This window comes from Agrilus planipennis, unplaced genomic scaffold (assembly GCF_000699045.2).
Source record: "Agrilus planipennis isolate EAB-ADULT unplaced genomic scaffold, Apla_2.0 scaffold183, whole genome shotgun sequence".
NCBI lineage: Eukaryota > Metazoa > Arthropoda > Insecta > Coleoptera > Buprestidae > Agrilus > Agrilus planipennis.
The window spans coordinates 484415-505574 of NW_020438983.1; the positions used below are offsets into that span (position 1 = coordinate 484415).

Sequence of the window (21160 nt, forward strand, 5' to 3'; positions counted from 1 at the left end):
TGAGTTTCGAATTGATTTGAATGTTAAAGCTTGAATGTTGATTTTCGAATACTAAAAATTTGATTTCGCGTTGTTTAAATAACGTTGGCACAAAATAGGCAACGCCTATCGTGCACATTACCCCTTCGCCGTCGCTACGTACCCCTAAGGTATTATCTGTACATTCCGAAGTGATGACGTAGCGACGGACTTGGGTTTTCCATTAATGAATGGTTTTGTGAGACCTACCTGGTCCGATCTCTTCGTTAAAATTGCTGCATTACCTATTCTAAGAAACTAATATTTATCTATACCTACAGAAATAAATACATTAAAATTGAATACAACTAGAATAAAATACAAAGTGTTGACTATCTAAAAATACGAACAAAATTAAATATTTACAAAAATTACAACCCTAACAAAATTGATTATGCATATATACAATTATTAATTGAAGCCGCAACAGTTGCTGCATTTGACATGCTTGAATTGATCAAAAAGAACGAGTACATACGTAGATATGAATATGAAATATTGTTTTATTTTATGTAATTGGGTTTTTTAGAATTTTTTTATCTTCACCCTTTCCTAAACTTTGCTTACACCGCTACTATACGTTAAGATAACAACACAATGACTGCTTACCAGACACCATTTCTTGTCTCTTTTCTTGTATCAGATGTTTGTTGTGACCCTTTTTGTCGTTTTAATGGTTCGCTTTTTTGATAAATTGCAGCTCATGTAGACCTCGTATATCACTCTAAATGTGTTGCGGGAGCGATTTTTACGTCTTTTTGATACACTTGTACAGAAGTAACCTCATGATGTACAAATAAAGCACCTAAGTGGTTGTTCACACGAAGAAAAATCGAAATCCAAAACTTGAGATAAAGGTAAAGATTTATGTAGTGTCAAAATCAAAGCCGGGATTTAAACAAAAAATGTTTCTTCAATAAACGAACGCAGATGCTTTAGTAACTTATGTTTTTTAAGCTAATATATACGTAGTTCTTTATCTGTATACAGTTTTAGATATAAAAATGGTCAATACATAATAGTAGTTATGTTAGTTTCACCAATAAAATGCGAAAGGCTGTTGTTGATATATATAAAATAATTTTTGTTTGCCAACACCCAGCTTTGGCTTTCAGATTATATTCTTAAAATAAGAAGAAGTGTAACCCGGATAAAGAGTTGTGTTCTGAAAAGGTTATATTGGTTTTATATCATTTCATTCGGTCTAATACCAGGGAAGAAAGTGGGAATTGAATGGGATATTTCAAAATAATATCGGAGAAAAACTCTTTATGAACTTTTATGAACACCACCAAAAAAACTTGATATTTGTAATCCTAACGATTCCAATTTTCAAAGAGGGAAGATATGCTCCATACCTACATTTAAAATAGCATAGCAAAACTATTCAACAATTTGATTCACATTATTATTTCGATAATACATTTTCAAATAATATATGAAATTCAGGCTAATATAAAAGTTGCAATGTTTATTAATTAAAGCCCACACCGACGTTTCGCCCTTTGTTACGAGTGTTTTTCAAGACTAATTAATCGTTATTGATCTTACAATACAGTTATAACTTTTAAAAAATTCTAACAGAGAGCAAAATGTCGATGTGAGTTTCAACTTTACCTATAACACTTAATTGGCTACAAAGTAGGGGAAAAGTAGAAACTGTACTTTTTCAGATATGAATTTAAATTGAATTGCAATATTTGTTTAAGAGCACAGACATTCATGGTCATGGTTAACTCCAGACGTTTCGTCAACATACGAGATTAACATCTTCAGTGGATAGAACGTTATCAACTGGGGCGGAGGTTATACCTTAATACAGTATGTCACTGAAGATGTCAACCACAATTCCCGACGAAATATCTGGGGTCTAATCGACCATGCTACCCGTCATCAGTTCAAATCTAAATTATATTACATATTTTTATTTTTGAATAACGGAAGCATTTTTAATAACTCCCTTGAGATTCAAAATTAACAGGAAGTAGTAGACATTGAAAACGCAGTTTGTATAAAAACTTTTTTTCATCAAGACGCAGTTTCAATAGTACCACTGACTTTCATTAAATTTATTTAAAAACCTTTGATGCTGGCTTTTTAAATTAGAAGTGAACTTGTAAAGCAAAAAGGGATAGAAATGAAATCCTTTGATTTTTGGTTTATGAAAAACCCATAAAGAAACGTGCTTCGCAAGGAAAAAACGGAAAAGTAACCTACTAATCGTATTTCATATCAGTGTCAGGTAACAAATAACAGCAAAGTATGGAAATTGTATTCAGATTTCTGTCTTTCCAATAAATCATAAATACATTTACTTAGATGTAAATTATTAATAGGACGTAAGCCGACATTGATTGATTGAGAAGTAAAAACATGAAAATTTGAATTATTGTTATTTTCGACGACGACAAAATGCACACAACTTTTCTTGTTGGTCAATTATAATATAAAAAGTGTTTAGTAGCACTTGTGAAATAAGTTTTATTTTGAAGTTATTAGAATATAAAATCCGGCGTTTGTAAATTCGGTCGATTTTATGGGTTTTTGTTAATTCCCCACCCAAAATGTACTAAATGTCTTAAATTTTTAATTGCCAAAACACAAGGATACGTTCGAAAACTTGTGCGAAAATAACTATACTAATAAGTATGAATGTCGAAATAGTAAAATTAAGTGTAATTTTCAAGGTGTATAAAAACTTGTGATAATTCGTCAACGATTATCTTATAAGAGTTTATAAACTATAATACAATTTTTGATTGGTTAATAAGAGATGGTACATTCAGGTACTTACCGTCTGTTGTCAGTATAATCAGTAGAATGTGATAATGGTCCGGAGCCTACATCAACCCCCATTGAACCTACATCTAATGCTGCGTAGGTTTTTCTATTGGGGGTGACACGGATATTTGATGACTGCCTACAAAGACCATCCAATTCCTGGCAGAGTTCTTCGTAAAGAGATTCGGTATTGGAATTTAAAGCGTCATCAAGTCTGGCAGGATCTAAGTGATAATTCGGATTTTCATAACTTAGAAGCCCATTTTCTGTAAATAAAAACGGAAATTTCAAATTTTTCATTAAGAAATGATTTTTGGCTTAATACTAGAAATATGCCGGGTACTCCTCCGTTTGGATTCGATAATGACTTCCTTCGGGGTAGACCTCCTAATTAATTTACATGAAGCTCCAGTGATGCGGTTTGTGGCTTAGGTACGCAAAGTGACAACACAACTGTACAACATATACGACTGTATCGTAAATTAACAAGGAAACCTATCCTAAAGAAGCCTTATAACTGAAAGCAAAATGGTAGTTGGTAGTGGTTTCACATTCATAAATATATACGTTATACCCAACATCTAGCAAGGAGAAGTTAGAGATAGCCTTAAATCAAATGGAAGCAGTATTGAAAAATAAATAAAAGTAAGGCAGAAATACTGGTAGGTAAGGGAAGAAAAAGTAGGGAAAGAGCTAATATAAAGATAGCAGACGAAAAATTAGAAAAAGTGGCTGACTTTCCGTATTTAGGAAGCCAGATAACTCTGGATGGAAAGAGCAATAGATATATAAAATAGAGGATAGTGCAGGGTCACTTCTATGCATGCGAGAAGTTAATTTAAAATTTCGGAAGATTGTTAAAGGTGTATGCCTGGAGTGCGGCGCTGTACGAGTGCGAAACATAGACGGTGGGCGCGGCGGAAAAGAAAAGGTTCTAAAACCGTTCGAAATGTGTTATAAGATACCATGGAAAGAGAAGTTCGGAAATGAGGTATTTAAAAGAAAAGGAGAACAGGGATCATTACTGAAATCAATAAGAAATAGGACATGAAGGGGTAGTTAAAGACATATTAGAAGCAGAAACAGGAGTTAAGAGCAGTAGAGGTAGACCTAGTTTAGATTAGTGTTCACAAAAAATTAACGACGTAAGAAATTCTAGCTTTAGAAAAATACAAAAATTAACTAAGGATAGGAAAAAGTAGAGGTGCGTGTCCATCCTTATGATGATGGCCCTATGTTATCTGGATTTTCGTTGATATCCTTATTTGTTAGGATTGGTGTCTGTTTTGTTGAATTTGTAATTCAGAATGCTTTCGACAGACGGTTAACACGATCCATACGTAATTAATAAACTAATTAATGCTTGTCATTCATAAGTTTTCGTATCGTATACATACCATCTGTGTCACGACCTGTACAGCACGTACGTTACTTTTTTTGAATTAATTGTTGTGTCGCATCCTAATATTAGTTTTAAATGTTTTTTGTATGCAGTTTTCGTTTAGAAATCGACCTGACAAAATGACAGCTTACTTTCTTCCTTTAATTGAACGAAAAAAAAAAGGAAAAACAAAAAGAATCTTTTTATCCCTGTCGTGTTGTCCAAACGTATTTATAAGTAGGTAGATTAAAATGCGCGAGAAGTTATGTTTGATTAAATTTAGCCGATAACCAGATGTACACTTTCATCTCATATATCATAACATTTTTTTTTAGAAACAACCTTTGACCTTTTCAACAATACAATAAAACACCCACCTCAATAGTAATTTTTCTCAAATTCGTTCGGAAATTTTGTAATTAATTCATGTATGGAACATGAACTTATTTTTCATTTTATATTTTTTGTTCAAATAATACAAATTGCTTTGACTGTTATAGTAAAATAATTTTCTATTTAATAAAAGTTTAGACACTTGGGGGACTAGGATAAGTGACAAGCATTAATGGGTTTCCCTCTTTATATTTCTTCATCTCACTAATATCCTATAATGTTGATAAATTTTATAATTTTATAGAAATCTTCCTGCCATTTTGTTGTTAAAGACAAGGTTTCATTTATTATAATACAATTATGTATATTCATCATCCCTGTAAAACAATTACTGTTGATTGGTGACTTTTTTTAAACAGATAGTATTTCCTATAGCAAATCACTTATTACATTTTTTTGGAGAAATCCAACTTTGCTTTGAAAAACAAGTACCTAATGTTGAGAGATTGTGCGAGGCTCGACTATCCAACGACATACAGAACGTGTATTCTGCTATTTATCGTCGAATTCGTTTGTTATGGCTTAGCTTACCCTATCACGTATCACCCCAGTTCACTACACCTCCGAACTTACAATCCCGGAGCTTGCTTATTTTGTAATTTCTACATGCAAGTGAGTTCATTGTACTGTTAGAATTACTTTTTGGAGTCGTTGATACTTGCAAATTACGTTGATGACGAAAACGCAGTTTTTCAATAATTTTATAGTACGTGAAACACATTTAATTTTTGTAGGGTTAAATTCATTGTATTAATGAATTAATTTTACTCACTACAGATAACCTCAAATTAATAAACTTAATGGTAGAATATTGGTGCGTAAAACCAGGTGTCCGGGTTCGATTCCCGGAAGGGGACAACAACAATTTTTCGTTATTAATTTGAGGTTATCTGTAGTGGGTAAAGTAAATTCGAAAAAATTAATTCACTACGAATACGTTTTATAGTACGTGTATGGTGAACATTAACAGTTATAGTAGCGGATATTTAAATGGTAATAAAACAACAGCTGACGCCATGTTCGCGATGCCATATCTACTTTCCTTAATTCTAGTTCCGGTGTCGAACTTGTAATGTATGTATAAATTCGTAGGTAGCATAGTAATGAGGGAAGTACGACCGGCACGACGATTTGCGGTCATGCGAAGGGTTGTCTTCATGATACAGTATGAACTATATACTACAAATTAACCTCCGAGATAAAGGAGTCGATAACAGTACGACTAGCGGCGCAAAGGGCGGACGAGAATGAATTCATCGGAAATTTTACCGTAGTCATTATCAAACTTTGAAGACGTTTTATAGATCTGTTAAACGACTGAGAAATCTAAGGAGCAATTAAAACATTTCTCGAGCTGTTTCGGCTTTCTCAATATACTTACATATTTCTGTATTTATGTACTTAGTGGGAAAATATGGTAATCGAACTAATTTACTTATCGATATTCTCGTTCAAAGAGAAATTAGGAGCCAAAATTGATTTGTAAGGTAAATCAGCCATTACTTTTTATTATCCACTTCTTTAATAAAATTTAGAATTGTCGACAATTTACGACTATTATTTATTTATTTTATTATTAATTGATACCTAAGGTGTGTTTATTAATTCGCCAATTACATAAAAAAAACAAAAACAAAAATTTCAATTATTAATTAATTTATAATATAAGTGTTTTAAAAATTGATAACTGCAAACTGCGGTTTCACTCGCGTTGATGTCTGAAGTACATGTCAATGATCATCGACAATCACATAAAACTACGCTTTGTATCCCTCGAAAAGAGTATTATTTTTCTGGATAAAAGGTACCCTGTGCCCTTTTTCGTACCCCTGACAATATGTGTACAAAATTTCATGATGATCGGTTAAATAGTTAAGGGCCGAAATCGTAGCAGACAAAGAAACTCACATTGGCATTTACCTATATAAAACTAGTTAAGGATTAGAAACATTTGTTTAGTTTCATATTTCATCAAGTATGCTTTGCTTAATTTAATTGATTGTGAGAAGTTTTGTTTTGATATTTCGTTTTAAACAACCTGAAAATCTATATTATTAAACTAGGTTTTATAAATTGCTACGTTCTTTGTTGATAAGTTTTGTTTTAGTGTGGTTTAATATTTTATTTCAATAACTAATAAGTATTAAAACAGTAGATACAAGGTAAGTGTTCTCTTCGATAAACGTAATAAAACCAAATTTTCCGGTCGAATTTACGTACTCAATTTCGATGGATTTAAAGGGAGCGCCGAATTTACCACTGCCCTTATTTATTCTATTCTAATTATGTTGATTTTGTCATGTTTAAATTTCGTTGAAATAAGTAATTACACGACTAGATTTTAGCCAAAAATGCGATTGTTGCCGAAACTGCTCGCTCGGCGAATTCCTGAGACGATGAGACGAATAAACATAAAAAAGTACTAAGTGTTCTAAGTAGATCATTCCGGCGTTTTTATTGACTGCGGATTCGGGTTTACTACTTTAATTCTGGGATAACAGATTTTACGACTTCCGCACTCACGGCAGACAGCTTTCACGGACGAGTAGTCTCGACGTTTCTTCATGAATTAAGGAGGTTTATTAAAAAATGGAAGACACTTTCAATGTTATTTTTGGAATATCGCAAGAAAATTATTACTATTTTAATTTTCAAAAAGATAAAAAAATACATTCACATATTCTTTTACGTTTAGTAAAGTTTCCTTTCGTTCTATGGGGCCGCAATATTTTTTTTCCGAATTATAAAAGTGTCCCATCAGCCATAGCGTTTCGCAATTTTTTATTACTAGAAACTTTTTAAAAACTAAAATACTGGTATGCAAGGAAAGAAAAAGTAGGGAAAGAGCGAATATAAGGATAGGAGAAAAATTAGAAGAAGTGGCTGATTTTAGATATCTAGGAAGTCAGGACGGAAGGAGTAATAGGGATATAAAGCTGAGGATAACGCAGGGTCAAGTCGCCTTCAATAAAAAGAAGTCACTTGTATGGTCGCGAACGGTTAATTTAGAAATTCTAAAAAGATTGTTAAAGGTGTATGTTTGGAGTGCGGCGTTGTACGGGTGCGAAACATGGACAGTGGGCGCTGCGGAAACGAAAAGGTTAGAAGCCTTCGAAATGTGGTGTTCTAGGCGAATGATGAGGATAACGTGGGTAGAAAAGGTTAGAAATGAAGAGGTATTAGAAAGAATAGGAAAACAGAGGCCTCTATGGAAGTCAATAAAAAATAGGCGAGATAGGTTGGTAGGATACCTTTTCAGGCATGAAGGTCTAGTCAGAGACATATTAGAGGCAGAAACAGGAGTTAGGAGGGGTAGAGGTAGACCTAGGTTAGATTACTGTTCAAAAATAGTTAAGGATGTGGGTTGTTCTAGTTTTAGGGATATGCGAAGATTAGCTCAGGATACGAAAGAGTGGAAGTACGTGTCCAACCAGTCTTAGGACTGACGACCCTATGATGATGATGAAAAACTTTTTAAATATTTAATTGAATGGAGTAGAAAGTAGAAGTGCTTTTTCGATCCAATAAATACCTGTACCTTTTTTTTTCATGACTATTTCATTTGTTTATTTAATTCGCTTATACAATCACTTGCAAATACTTAAAAAATTAAAAGTACAATATTTCCATGGGGCAAAAATATCACAATTTCGTCCATTAATACATGTATATCTGTATATTACAGTGGAATAAATTATGCAAGAAGTGTAAGTAAAAAAAATGAATGTTTGTCGACCATACATAAATTTGTGGGGTATATTACTGCATGAATTCTTAATAATTTCAGAAGTAACTTTCAACAGTGTGTTCTTTTATTACATACTGGTAGGGCTTCGCAGATTAAACTAAGAATATAATTAAGTTATAGTCTGGTTAATATAAGCTAATTATCTAGCTCGAAGGTGAGCTATAGCAAATGTTGCAGAAATAAATAAGCAACGCGAGCAAGATCATCACGAATAATAATTATTAAGTAGATATAATTTATAATGATGGTAGGCAATCACAATTACCTTTGATATGCTTCAAGATGCTACGTATACTCATTCATTAATAGCATTAGTAAGCAAATTAGTAAACTGTATTTAAACTTGAAAAGGTGATTTATCAAGTATGTATTAAAAAAGGGTAATGTGAGGTGGCGTGTTTAATATGAAGTTTTGACATTCTTGAAAAATCTATTGTGTTTGGAAGCAAAGAAACTTTTATTCGATAAAAAAGCTTCACTGTTTATAATCCTTTATTGAAGGATACACGCATTTATGTTTGCTTAAAATTTAGGCCAAATGTATCATAAATATATTACATAAATTTTTGTGTTTGTATAATGGATAGTTCCGTCGATATGAAATTAAATTGGCGGTCGTTTTTCCTCTCAAATAAATAATAATTTCTATATAAATAAATCACTTTGACCTCCCACTGATTTTAATTTTTTTTTTTTTTTTCGTTAGCATACTAGAAAGAAATGTTTATTTATGTAGGCATATGCGCATAGGTATAGCGTGCTACTTTTTCGAGAAAATTAAAATTTTAAATTAAAACGACGAAAAATTATGTCGTTCGCATGTTAAAAAGTTGCAAATCATAAACAAGCGTACTTTGATGTTCCAAACGCACCCTAACAGTTGTGTAATTTAACTACAGTCAGGATATTCAGATTTATTGTGTTTAATTACGATTTACTCAGGTCTACATCTACTAAATTCCTCAATAATCCGCTACTTTTCATGAATATATCTAGCAAACGAAAAACTGCTACAAAAGTCACAGAGTAATAATTATTCAAATGTTATTACGTAGAATTGAAATCTGCTTCTATATGTATATGTATATTTTGGTTTCCATTTTAGGAGTAGAAACTTTCTTACTTCAACTGGAAAGTAAGTCAAATACCTACTATATTGAATATGGTAAAGACATCATTCTATAACTAATCTATGCCCAGCTAATTTGTATGGCCGTATATCAATCGTTGCATATATTGTTATTATATCTTAGGATTTGTATCGCTTCTGCATTTAATTTACTTGTGTGTATGAAATCCTACAAACGGCGCGTAAACGCCATATGTAGTAACCTTACGACCATCATGAACTTCTTTGTTCGTTGCATTTTCTATGGTGGAAGCATTTTTTTTTAAAGTGAACATTTATAAGTTTTCACAATTCTATTAATGCAAACGTTCTATGTTATTGAATCTATAACTTTTCAATTGCAGGAAATTAAAGCTTACTACATACATATGTATATTATTCAAGGATGTAGCACATACTATATATTATTACACTTGTCATCAAATACCTAGTAAATGCTACGTAACAAAGTACCTTATGCTGCTCTTCTTGTACATTATGTGTAATATCTGTTGAAAAGATTAATTTATGTTGCTAATTAACTTTGAGTTAAATGAATTAATTTATGTTACGTATTATTTTATAATTTCTGTTAAATACAGGTACATAAAAATTTGTCCTAATTAGATGTGCTGATGTAAAGAAAGTGTAAATAGCATAATAAATTTAAAAAATAAATGAATATTTCTTGTTCTATGAACAAAACATGTTTAATGCATAATTTAAAAATTAATAATCATTAAGAGCTGTGGAGTTACAAAACACATTTTTTTGTAAATAAAACATTAATTGTATATTGCGGATTTGTTAATGATATAATAAAATATTAGTTCCGTGGCTGCACTTTAGCATTAGGTACTACCGTACTACTACTTAGATGGAAAGCTCAGTAGAAAATCAACAAAATGATGAAAAGCAATATTCTAAAATAACTTAACTGCATTCGTTAGTATTAAATCTCAATGATTGTATAGCATCAATTAGTATGGTAAATAGTTCTGGTGTTCGAACACAGGATCTACAGTCCTACATGCAAGACGCTAATAACAGCTGCATCACGGAGCTGATGATGAGGTGAAAAAGTGAGGTCAATATTGCTATTCTAGTCGTACATTAGAAATTATTAATAGTTAAGCACTTCGTGCATATATTTGCTATGCCAAAAAGGGCGTAATAGATATTTACACCGGTGGTTTACTGAACTAATTTTGGACAGTCCACATCCAGTTTCGAAGATGGAATGACCACTGAAGAAGCTTGCCACTTTTTCAACCGACGACAACCTTTAGACCTGCATCAGGACATCATCAGGCCACTGGTTGCGAAAAACTTTACCAATTTACCAATGGTTTCCGTCTTGAACGATATTCCTCATTCTGTTTCCCAATTCATGATCTTTCCAACAAGGAGCCGTCTTGGTGAATGCTGTCCCAAGTACTAACGTTGTTCAATTAAATAAAGAGTCAACTAAACTGAATAAGTTCTAGTAGGTCTCCGAGATAAAAATGTCTCTGAAAGCGAAACTCGAGTCTTCGTCTCTCATCGAGTCTTCTCTGGTATCGCTGAGAGAGACTGTCGAGAGATTGTCAAAAAAACTGTTTAGCGTCTCTAAACGAGACATTTCGTATCCAGTCTCTGAACGAGAGACTCGAATCTGTCAATTTTTCAGTTTTATTCATTCAGTCTCTCTGTAAGAAACTTGAATCCTGAATTAACAATTTTTTCGTTCGAGTCTCTCATACAGAGACTGTGAGAGATCCATAAAAACACCTAGGCAATAACTGAGAGACTGTGAAAGATTGTGAGAGACGCTCTCAAAGACGCTGAAAGACTCTGAAAGACTGGAGAGAGACTGAAAATTTTTGTCTAGGGTCAATCGTACAATTAATTTAGTACACCATGGGGGTTAAATGTGCAATTTTTGCAGCGAATTTATTTCTACTTTAGCATTTTGAGTGTGTTAAAATAAGTGACCTTTTATTTTTCCAACAAAGTAGATATTCTTATTTTTCTTACAAACATTTCATTTTATAATCTTCATCAGATTTTAAGTTTTGGCATTCTCATTTGATCCTAAGAAAGCACCGGGTTTCATAAAATGTAAATGGGACACTTGCTTTATAGAGTTTTAGAAATTCGGCATACATTCGTTTAAATAAATTGATGATGCGTCCATGTTGGCCTTCAGTCAATAGGTCAGTACCTACTACAACGACGTCTCTATTAATTTTCATCAACGACTGCGGACGGACATAAAACAAATTGCATACATAAATCTATTGGCATTTCCAATTGTAATTCATCTACAAGCAAGAATAGCCATGAAACGAACACCTACTATTAAACCAATACAGTAATGTTCCGATGTGTGCTTTCCCGTTCGTTTCATCTTTGTTCATCTTGCTTTTATGCGTATAATTGTAGCGGTATATGACGGCTAATAATAATACATTAATTGTAAGCGATAAAATTATTACCAATACATATGACGCAGAACTTAATGTCGCTATAATATACAATATAAAATTCACAACAGTTGACAGTCACTGTTATAACGGCGACTTTATTAGATATACTTGACTTGACTGTGTAGTCGCTTCAGTTTAATTTTGCCGGTTTTGGCATTTTTCAAAATGTAAATCTTTTACTATAAAATTCACAACAGTTGACAGTCACTGTTATAACGGCGACTTTATTAGATATACTTGACTTGACTGTATAGTCGCTTCAGTTTAATTTTGCCGGTTTTGGCATTTTTCAAAATGTAAATCTTTTACTTTATTATTTATTACTGTGGTAATAAATCTACTAACCCATATACCTAGCACAAGGAAGAGAAAGATGACCTTATCTTTCTCGACTAGTCGTAGGTAACGAACACTGCTGGTTGTTATTTGTGCATTTCTTTTCTTTCTATTTAAACAATTTGTAGAGATGTGGAGTGTGTCTCACTTTTATTACCTGTCAATGCCACTGTAAACTATTTAAGATTCATGAAACAATTGGTAGTATAATAATTAAAGAGAGACAAATTCTACAAACTGTTTAAACAGAGAGAAAGATGCACAAATTTTACCGGGAGTGTTCGTTACCTACAACCTGCGGCTAACCGAGAAAAATAAAGGTATCTCTCTCTTCCTTGTGGTAGGTAAACGGGTTACTAGATTTATAGCTCCAATAATAAATAAAAAAGTAGAAAATTTACAATTTTGACTTTGTAATCTTAAAAAAACCGGCAAAATTAAACTGAAGTGACTATAGGAACTTCGAAGAAAATAAACCTGTGAGTTCTTTTCACTGTATCAATACCCTAGGTAGGTAGAAATTATCGAATGTTTTTATAATTAAGTCTTACTTTAGTTAATATTAACCAAGACAACTCACAACATGAAAGGGACGAAATTTTTTTTATTAACGTTCCGAATATAGACGCTTCATAAGGGCATTAGAATTTAAATATAATGTGCAAAACTAGATAAAGCTCTCATCAGAACAGCTGCAAGTTGTAATCGCAAAGTCTTTACTACCTACTTAAAATGGTTTGATACCATAATTTTAAAATCCAAGAACTTGAATTACCAATTACTTCGAAAAGTAATTAGGTTTAAAGACCTACAAATGCACTTTAAAAGGACTTCATCACTTAGAAGAAGCCTGAAGCCCTTTCATATACAAATTACAAAGGAATTTTTGTAAGATAATTCGTTTACTAATTCCCAACTACTTGTTTAGAAAAAGACTTAAAATACATTGCTATTAAGCCTTGAAAGCTGAACTGAAAGCACATTTTCCAGCACAAAACACTAAATCTCTACCCATTTCTGATAATGTATACTGTCCAAACCTAGGAAGTCGAATAATGATATATATACGATAGGCTTTCTCCAATTATTTAGTAATTCATAGGTACCTACATGTTAGGAATAATTCTTTTTTTCTTTTAATTTCCTTATGTGTTGTGCTAGTTTTTTTTAATAGGACTTTTAATGGAGAAAAAATTACTACTCAAGGATAACAACACCTGAGAAATACCAATATAACAAATAATCAACAAATATTTTAACGAGAAATGTACTTTTTCAATCAATATTTGAAATACTTCAATCTGGTTTATTTAGAAATTAAACTCAGCAGAAGTAGATTCTTATGGGCGTTGTTATGTTTATTTTCTTCCTAGTTAAAGTGAAACTTCTAATGCGGTAGTTGACCGAGAAGAAGTTTGCGAAATAGGAAGAGCAAGTGCTATAAAAATAACCGCTTTCCCACACATTTTGAATTCATTAACATAATATGAATGAAAGTTTGCATCACTTGAAACAAAAAATATGATATATAGATAAATTAATACCTACACATTATAGTATTTTGAACAACGCATTTTTTGTTTGTAAAAGTCAGAATAGATTCAGCAACGAATGTTAAATAAAAAAAAAGAATTGCGTGGAATCATTATATAGTCATTAGAGAATTAACACGTTAACTATAATCTATGATGACATTCACTGATTTGTTAATGAGACCGTGATAATTAACACAGATAAATTTAAAAGTAAAAGCAACTCGTAAAATAGTGAAGTAAAAATTGTTTAAACACTTTTTGTGTCCTAATACTTCAATGGAAAGAATTATTCAAATATCTAAAATCAATTCAAATTACAACGAAACCCTTGCACCAACATATAATATTTGAAAGATTTAATTTTTTTAAGCATCAATCAATGATACATTCCATGCATATTAAACTACACGATAGGCTTGTGCAGTTCACTAAATAACTACTTCGACAGAGCGATCCTGAGTGAACTAAAAAAAATTGTTCGCAGCCAAACAAGAAATCAGTTCGTTAGTTATTATAGTCAATTATCTACCACACAGTGAAGATGGCGGAAGAAAACTCATAATTGCTCATGATCAATGAAATAAACGGTAAACAACCTCCTCACCTAAAACAACGGAAATTTATCGGTAGTATTGGTTGTTTTACCGACAGTCTATTCTTTTTGAAATATATTTTGGCGGTTTGGGAGTCCTGGAACAGCAATAAGATTTTTTCGAAAATTTGATGTGATGTAAATCAATATCAGATTACTATTANCCTCCTCACCTAAAACAACGGAAATTTATCGGTAGTATTGGTTGTTTTACCGACAGTCTATTCTTTTTGAAATATATTTTGGCGGTTTGGGAGTCCTGGAACAGCAATAAGATTTTTTCGAAAATTTGATGTGATGTAAATCAATATCAGATTACTATTATTATAATATTTAATAATTGATTAAAGGGTCTCTATCTTCTTCTAACTTAAAGCGTCTTAACAGTGGACTAACGAACGATAACAGCGAAATTGTTCGCGGAAGAATAATGAACTAAGATGAGCGCCCTTTTTACTAAATTAAAATGCCCAAGTCTTCTACAAGGACTTTAAACTCTTAGTCTTAATTTCATGTTGAAAAGCTTCCGTGTAGAAGACGGGATTAATGTCCACGTGATAATACCACGTGAGCAGTTTCGCAGATGACGAACGAAATACACGTGTTTACGATGATCTATTCATTTATAATTAATTAACAGTATCTTTGACAATGTTAGATAGGCTCACCCTTATTAGGAATGCAATTCGACACATTTTCAAATACCGCGAGCATAGGCAACTGTGCTATCCTGTAAATCCTTATCTTTATTACAATTTATTTATAGATACTTACTTAACAAGAATACAATAATGTAGGTATGTGAAACATGCTTGCTTTGCCATTAGTGTTGTATTTCCTATTTTACCGAAAATAGTTAATTATATTCACGGAACTTGCTTCGGCGCCGTCTTGGTGGAAGATGATTTAACACCAAAATCCACGTTCATTATTCATTATTAAAAACTATCTTATTTTTTTGGAAGATATATATTAAGTACATGTATTGTTTTTTTTNTGTGCTATCCTGTAAATCCTTATCTTTATTACAATTTATTTATAGATACTTACTTAACAAGAATACAATAATGTAGGTATGTGAAACATGCTTGCTTTGCCATTAGTGTTGTATTTCCTATTTTACCGAAAATAGTTAATTATATTCACGGAACTTGCTTCGGCGCCGTCTTGGTGGAAGATGATTTAACACCAAAATCCACGTTCATTATTCATTATTAAAAACTATCTTATTTTTTTGGAAGATATATATTAAGTACATGTATTGTTTTTTTTTCTCTAAATCACCTGAAAAACATAAGAAGATAGGACATCTTTTGTAAGTTTATAAAACATAAATATGTATTAGGCTCTTTACTTAAAATATAATTTTTTGACAAGGAATAAGACTTAGATCTCAAAAGTAACAGCGTAACACTAATCATCATCAGATCAGAAATTGGGTCATTTCTGCCTTTTTTCACTCTGCGCGTGATTATCTATCTCTTCTCACTGTGAGGCGGCAACTGTATAAAGAAAAATAAATGGGTAGAGAGTAAAATAAAGTCGAACCACCAACTATTAAAAAAAAAATCGGTCAAGTGCGAGTTCAAATCACGCGCCGAGGGTTCCGGATAAACATGTAAATACTTCGTCTATTGCGGGAATCGAGCATCGAAGATTTTGTCCGCTTTTACCGAGTATATGTATTTTACGTTTTCTCTCAAAAACAAACTCCAAAACGTAACATATAATTATAATGAAAAAATTATTTTTTTGTGATATCTGTACAATTTTTTGGTTTTCGGATTTTTTCTTTTACTTATGTTATAAGACGGACATTACCAATAGTCAAATTTGATGATTCTAGGTCAATGGAAAGTACCCTAAAGATTCTAATTCCTTTTCGAGTGTCAAAATATGTCGTATAAACGGTATTTTTTATTGCATTGAGTAAGAAGTTTGATTTTTGAACAGCTCCAAGAGATTGTAGACATAAGTATATAGTATTAATAATTTCAACTTGATACCCACGCGTTCCTGATAAAAAGGGTCTTCACAAACAGATGGACAACGATGTGATCTTATAAGGGTTCCTTTTTTTCTTTTTGAGGTACGGAACCTTAAAAACGAGTATCCCTGCACAACTTATACGTTAATTTAAGGTTGCCTGTAATTAAAATACATGCGGGCTAATGTGACCCAACATGGACGGCGCCGGTTAATTATGACAAAACGGTCTCACTTTTCAAAAACCGCACCTCTAATTTTTCAGCACGATTCAAGACAATCTACTTATCCTGCATTCCTCTTAATATAAATCTTAGGAATTTTGGAACTTAAGGGGCTAATATTCATATTGGGCACATTTTGTGATATATTTTTGAAAGTCTATATACTAGGTGCCCACGTTAAAAGAATAAATAACAAGTATTTAAACTCCTTTTAACTAGCCATTTTAAAGTGATCAAAGTTTATTATTGATTAGTTTTTTTTCGAAACTCCCTTTTTGCTAATTGTCAATCGCTTTCCCAGTAAATAGTTTTTTTTTTGCTTTATTAAAGAGTTAAGTTCCGTGAAATTGATTAATTAATTTTTTCGAAACTCCCTTTTTGCTAATTGTCAATCGCTTTCCCAGTAAATAGTTTTTTTTTTTGCTTTATTAAGAGTTAAGTTCCGTGAAATTGATTAATTAATTAATTATTGAACCTTTAAGTAGTAGCCTGTGTCAAAAAGACGTAACGTTTAATATAGTGAGTTCCATTTTCCATTAAAGGTACAGAACCTTAAAAAAGGAGTCATGGTGTTATCAAGGAACCTTAAAGCTTTAAAGACAAGGTAACTAATACTGACTTTCAAAGAAATTGTGCTTACACCTAGCAGCATGTTTTTTTACTTATTGTTAAGATAAGAATGTAGGTCCCTCAATAATGTCAACAGTAGTATCTAAGGTAAAGTATAATAAGAAAGCGACACTGCTGTTTCTGAGAAACATTTTTTTGTATCCATGCAAGCAGAAACTAGAACGTCTTTGAAAGGTTCTGTACTAAACACCTATTAAAAAGATAACACATTCATAACAATATTTTTGTTACTCCACTTCTTGTTATATCATAAATAAAAATAAATGTATATTGTGGGCGATTCGTAATTTAAAACCAGTTGAAACAGTTTTGTGCTAATTTTATTCTTCTTTTAAATATTAGAAAAACATTTTTAACAAAGACAGGTAATTATTCATAAAATTTATTCAGAAAATGTTGTGCTTATCGCAGGAATTCTTCACTTTCCTTTGTATTGAGCGATAAAAAAGCTAAAAATATTATTACAAGTTTTCTGGGCAATCAAAATATTTCAAGAATTTTTATGCAGTTTCATTTCTTCAAACACATTGGATTTAATATAACCTACATGTATATATTTTAATCCTCTTCCTTGCTAGTAAATGAAGCAATTGTAAATTGTGAGGATCATAATGTTATAACTGCATCGTGCACTGAAGCCCTTGTATTTCTTAATCTTTCTCTTTCCGGTTGTTCATAAATATTCGGTCACTAACTGCAAGATCTGAGTGCCGTCGTATCCTCAAAATACATAAATCAATACTCACTGGTAGAGGCGACTTTATGATAAACCATGTTGAAGTAGAGGATAATTCTCCAAGCCAGATACGCGTAGCAGAGTAACACACGTAACAACTCAAACAACTGTATCAGTGTATCACCCACTGTCACATCCGAGATGCTTCACTCTAATTATACGACCGGAGGAATCGAATCGATAGCGAGTCGTCTAGTGTGTTGGTGTTAGTCATTTGTCCTCACGATCGCTACATTTCCGATTTTTGTGAAAATTTACTAATTAAATGAAAATTAATAAACTGACGTGACGCCAGTTGAACTATCCAAGTCTTCGTCCTGGTATGCGTATGTAAACAATAAATGAAAACCGGAATAATATCTCTGACTGTAAGTGGAAAAGCGAGTTCGAAACGAACCAGTTGCCTGGATAGAGAACGAACAGCGACTGTGAGTCATCGTAGCAGCACTTGCTGCCGACGAAGTCTGACGTCACCGCGTGAAATACGCGGGGTCTACGTAGTCAAGCGGAAGTTGCTCGGGGGTGGATCTGAAGCTGCTCGAGTTCAAACTATTGCGATTTTGTATATCGCTATATCGTCCAGAATTGCAGAATTAGCAAAGGATACTATCTTCATACAGTAAATAAAACTAAATGATCAATCAACGAACCAATTAACTAACGATAAGCTGTATTACTTTCTATGAAGTTTACTGCTTGCCCTTGAATGGCTACCAATAATTCTTGAACGTTTGCACTTTGCAGTGCATAATACTAGAAAATGGAATCAATAAGATTTTCCTTTCCCTCACAAATATAGACGATTCACAATAGGGACGAAAAAGCTGCGGCCACACAGAGCACTAAGTACGCGATGTTTGCGACGTTCGCGACATCGCTGAGCTTTGCGCGGTGGCAAAGCTCAACGTCGCGCACATAGCGTACACAACGTATTCGTCTCGCGTGCGAACTCGTACATTGGAGTCTGTGCTATTTTTCTCGAACATTACCAACATCACAAACATCATGTTTATTTATATAATAAATGTATTGATAATATTATTCGGCAATAATCTGCATAACAATTGGGGGGAGTACAACCTGAAAGTAAATTCTGCTGGGGTTAGTCTTGTAAGGGTTCGTATCAGGCAATATCCTGCTGCGAACTATTAGTAATTAATTAGCGGTGCTACTTATTCATATTAAGAACGCATAAACGTTTAATTTGCTTTGGAGTTTTGTATTATACTTACATCATCTACTGTACACTTTAATTTACAATATGGACTATGTACATCGAATCCGATTGCTTGAAACTGTCTTAACCTATCCTAGAAAACTTGTAAACTATCTTTGAATTATGTGAGCTATAGTTTAATTATGTGAGCTGTCTCAGAAAAAACTGCAACTTAAATTAACTTGAATATTTAACTAAAGGGGGTGAAGTGTAGTCCTAAATATTATGGATAACAAGCTTCATTGGTTACTACAAATGGGGTAGACATCTAGGTGACACAATAATCCAAGATTTCACCATCTGACCCATTTCCGAGTGAAAGTTTAAACATTTATGGGGCAATAAAATTAAATGCTTTGAGTCCTCGATAGACCTGCACATCACAATACACGACTATGACAGCCTTCTTGCTATCAACCTTGACCGATTTGTGTATAATTTTGAGATTTATTACACTGCCATCCATAACACTATTTTTACGCATAGGCACAAAAGAAACCCTTCTCGAAATCGAAACAAAATATTTTGATTCTGAAAGAAACTATTATTCGAAAAAGCAGACATTATAAGAAACTGAATTTTGAGTGAAACGAATTTATTGAATAGGACTCGAACATTGCGTTTATCAGCTAGAATTAAATTGACAAAAATACATATTTATAATGTTCACTGTAAAAGGATAAAAAGTAAATTATGAGTTATATGTATAACTCTGTATCCATGCAGAACTTACAGGATAAAAATCTCCCTTTGCTCTTAAATCATTTTCGAATATGCGAAGGGTAAAAGCGTAAATTGTGGAAAAAAAGCTCAAAACTTGGATAAGCAATATTTGTTCACAGGCATAGTCAAAGACGTGGCAAAATCATTACAATCAAATTGAAAATTACGAGTGGCTCTATACGCGCGAGAGACAGCCTGCCCGGGCCAGAAGCAAATGTTCAAAGTTTTTATTTATTTTCGCTTAACGTGGTTAAAGTTGCACAGTATATCAGACGAAAAACGTCCACGTTATATGAAAAAACATATACGTTTTTGGTGGAAGCGCTCAGTTACTCACCGTGGTGTAAAAAAGTTAAAAGCCTCGGGAACAGGGTAAATTTGAACTTCCATCTTCGGGAATTGGACTTCACGTTAACAATATTACACAGTTTGCTCAACTCTGTTCGTAAACTGATGTTCACCTCCGACGAATGCCTGAACAGAAGCTTGCTTTATATCCAAAAATAACTTTTTAATCTTCATTGTAAACTTCGTCTACTTAAAAGCGTTCGACGTTAATTTAAATACACTGAGCGATTTTTATGGCACTCAGTGACTTAACTGTTTTATCGCCGATTATTTTGTATATTAAATAATGCAGTTTTTAAATGAAGAGTTCGACTTTGAGAACTATAAATCGAAGTTTGAAAATAGTTTTGAAATGTGTTTTAGGAGAACCATGCTAAAACACTTTGTGTGGAAGAAGTTCTCAGTGCTTCAAGTATTTTAATGTAGATAGCTATATTTATTAAGTATTATAGTCTAATGGCGAGATGAGAGTCGAACGTATAGGGATATTTTATTACATGCCGCATTATTATATGAAAATATTGTGTAGTATAAGAAAGTTCACACAATTACTTTCAGCCATCTTATAATAATATAAATAATAAAGTAATATAACTCATGCAGGAAATCATGACAGTGCCAAAGTTGGTCCAAAGTTGATCAATGCTGAACCAAAACTTGGTGAACAATACTAATTCTAGATTGGGCTGCCGTTATTGACCTAAGACTTGAAGAAGAATATTAGCCCAAAATTGTGTTGCCAGTATTGGGTCAAGAATTACTAAGAAAGATTAACCCAAAATTGGACAGCCAATATTATGCCAAGACTTCGTGAATAATCGTAACTCAAGATTGGGCAGCCAATATTGGTCTAAGACTTGAAGATCTATATCAGCACTCGAAACTTGACCGAACTTTGGTCCAGTATTGACAAGCCAATATTTGACTGCACAGTATT

General features: G+C 32.7%; 1 protein-coding gene across 1 annotated transcript in view; it reads right to left on the reverse strand.

Annotated features, from left to right (window-relative positions):
- Positions 1-21160, reverse strand: part of LOC108737784 (protein Fe65 homolog) — an 86548-nt gene that overhangs the window by 15140 nt on the left and 50248 nt on the right. The window contains exon 3 of the mRNA XM_018470882.1: positions 2813-3065. Within this exon, the coding sequence (XP_018326384.1) occupies positions 2813-3065 (253 nt within the window). The remainder of the gene's footprint in view (positions 1-2812; positions 3066-21160) is intronic.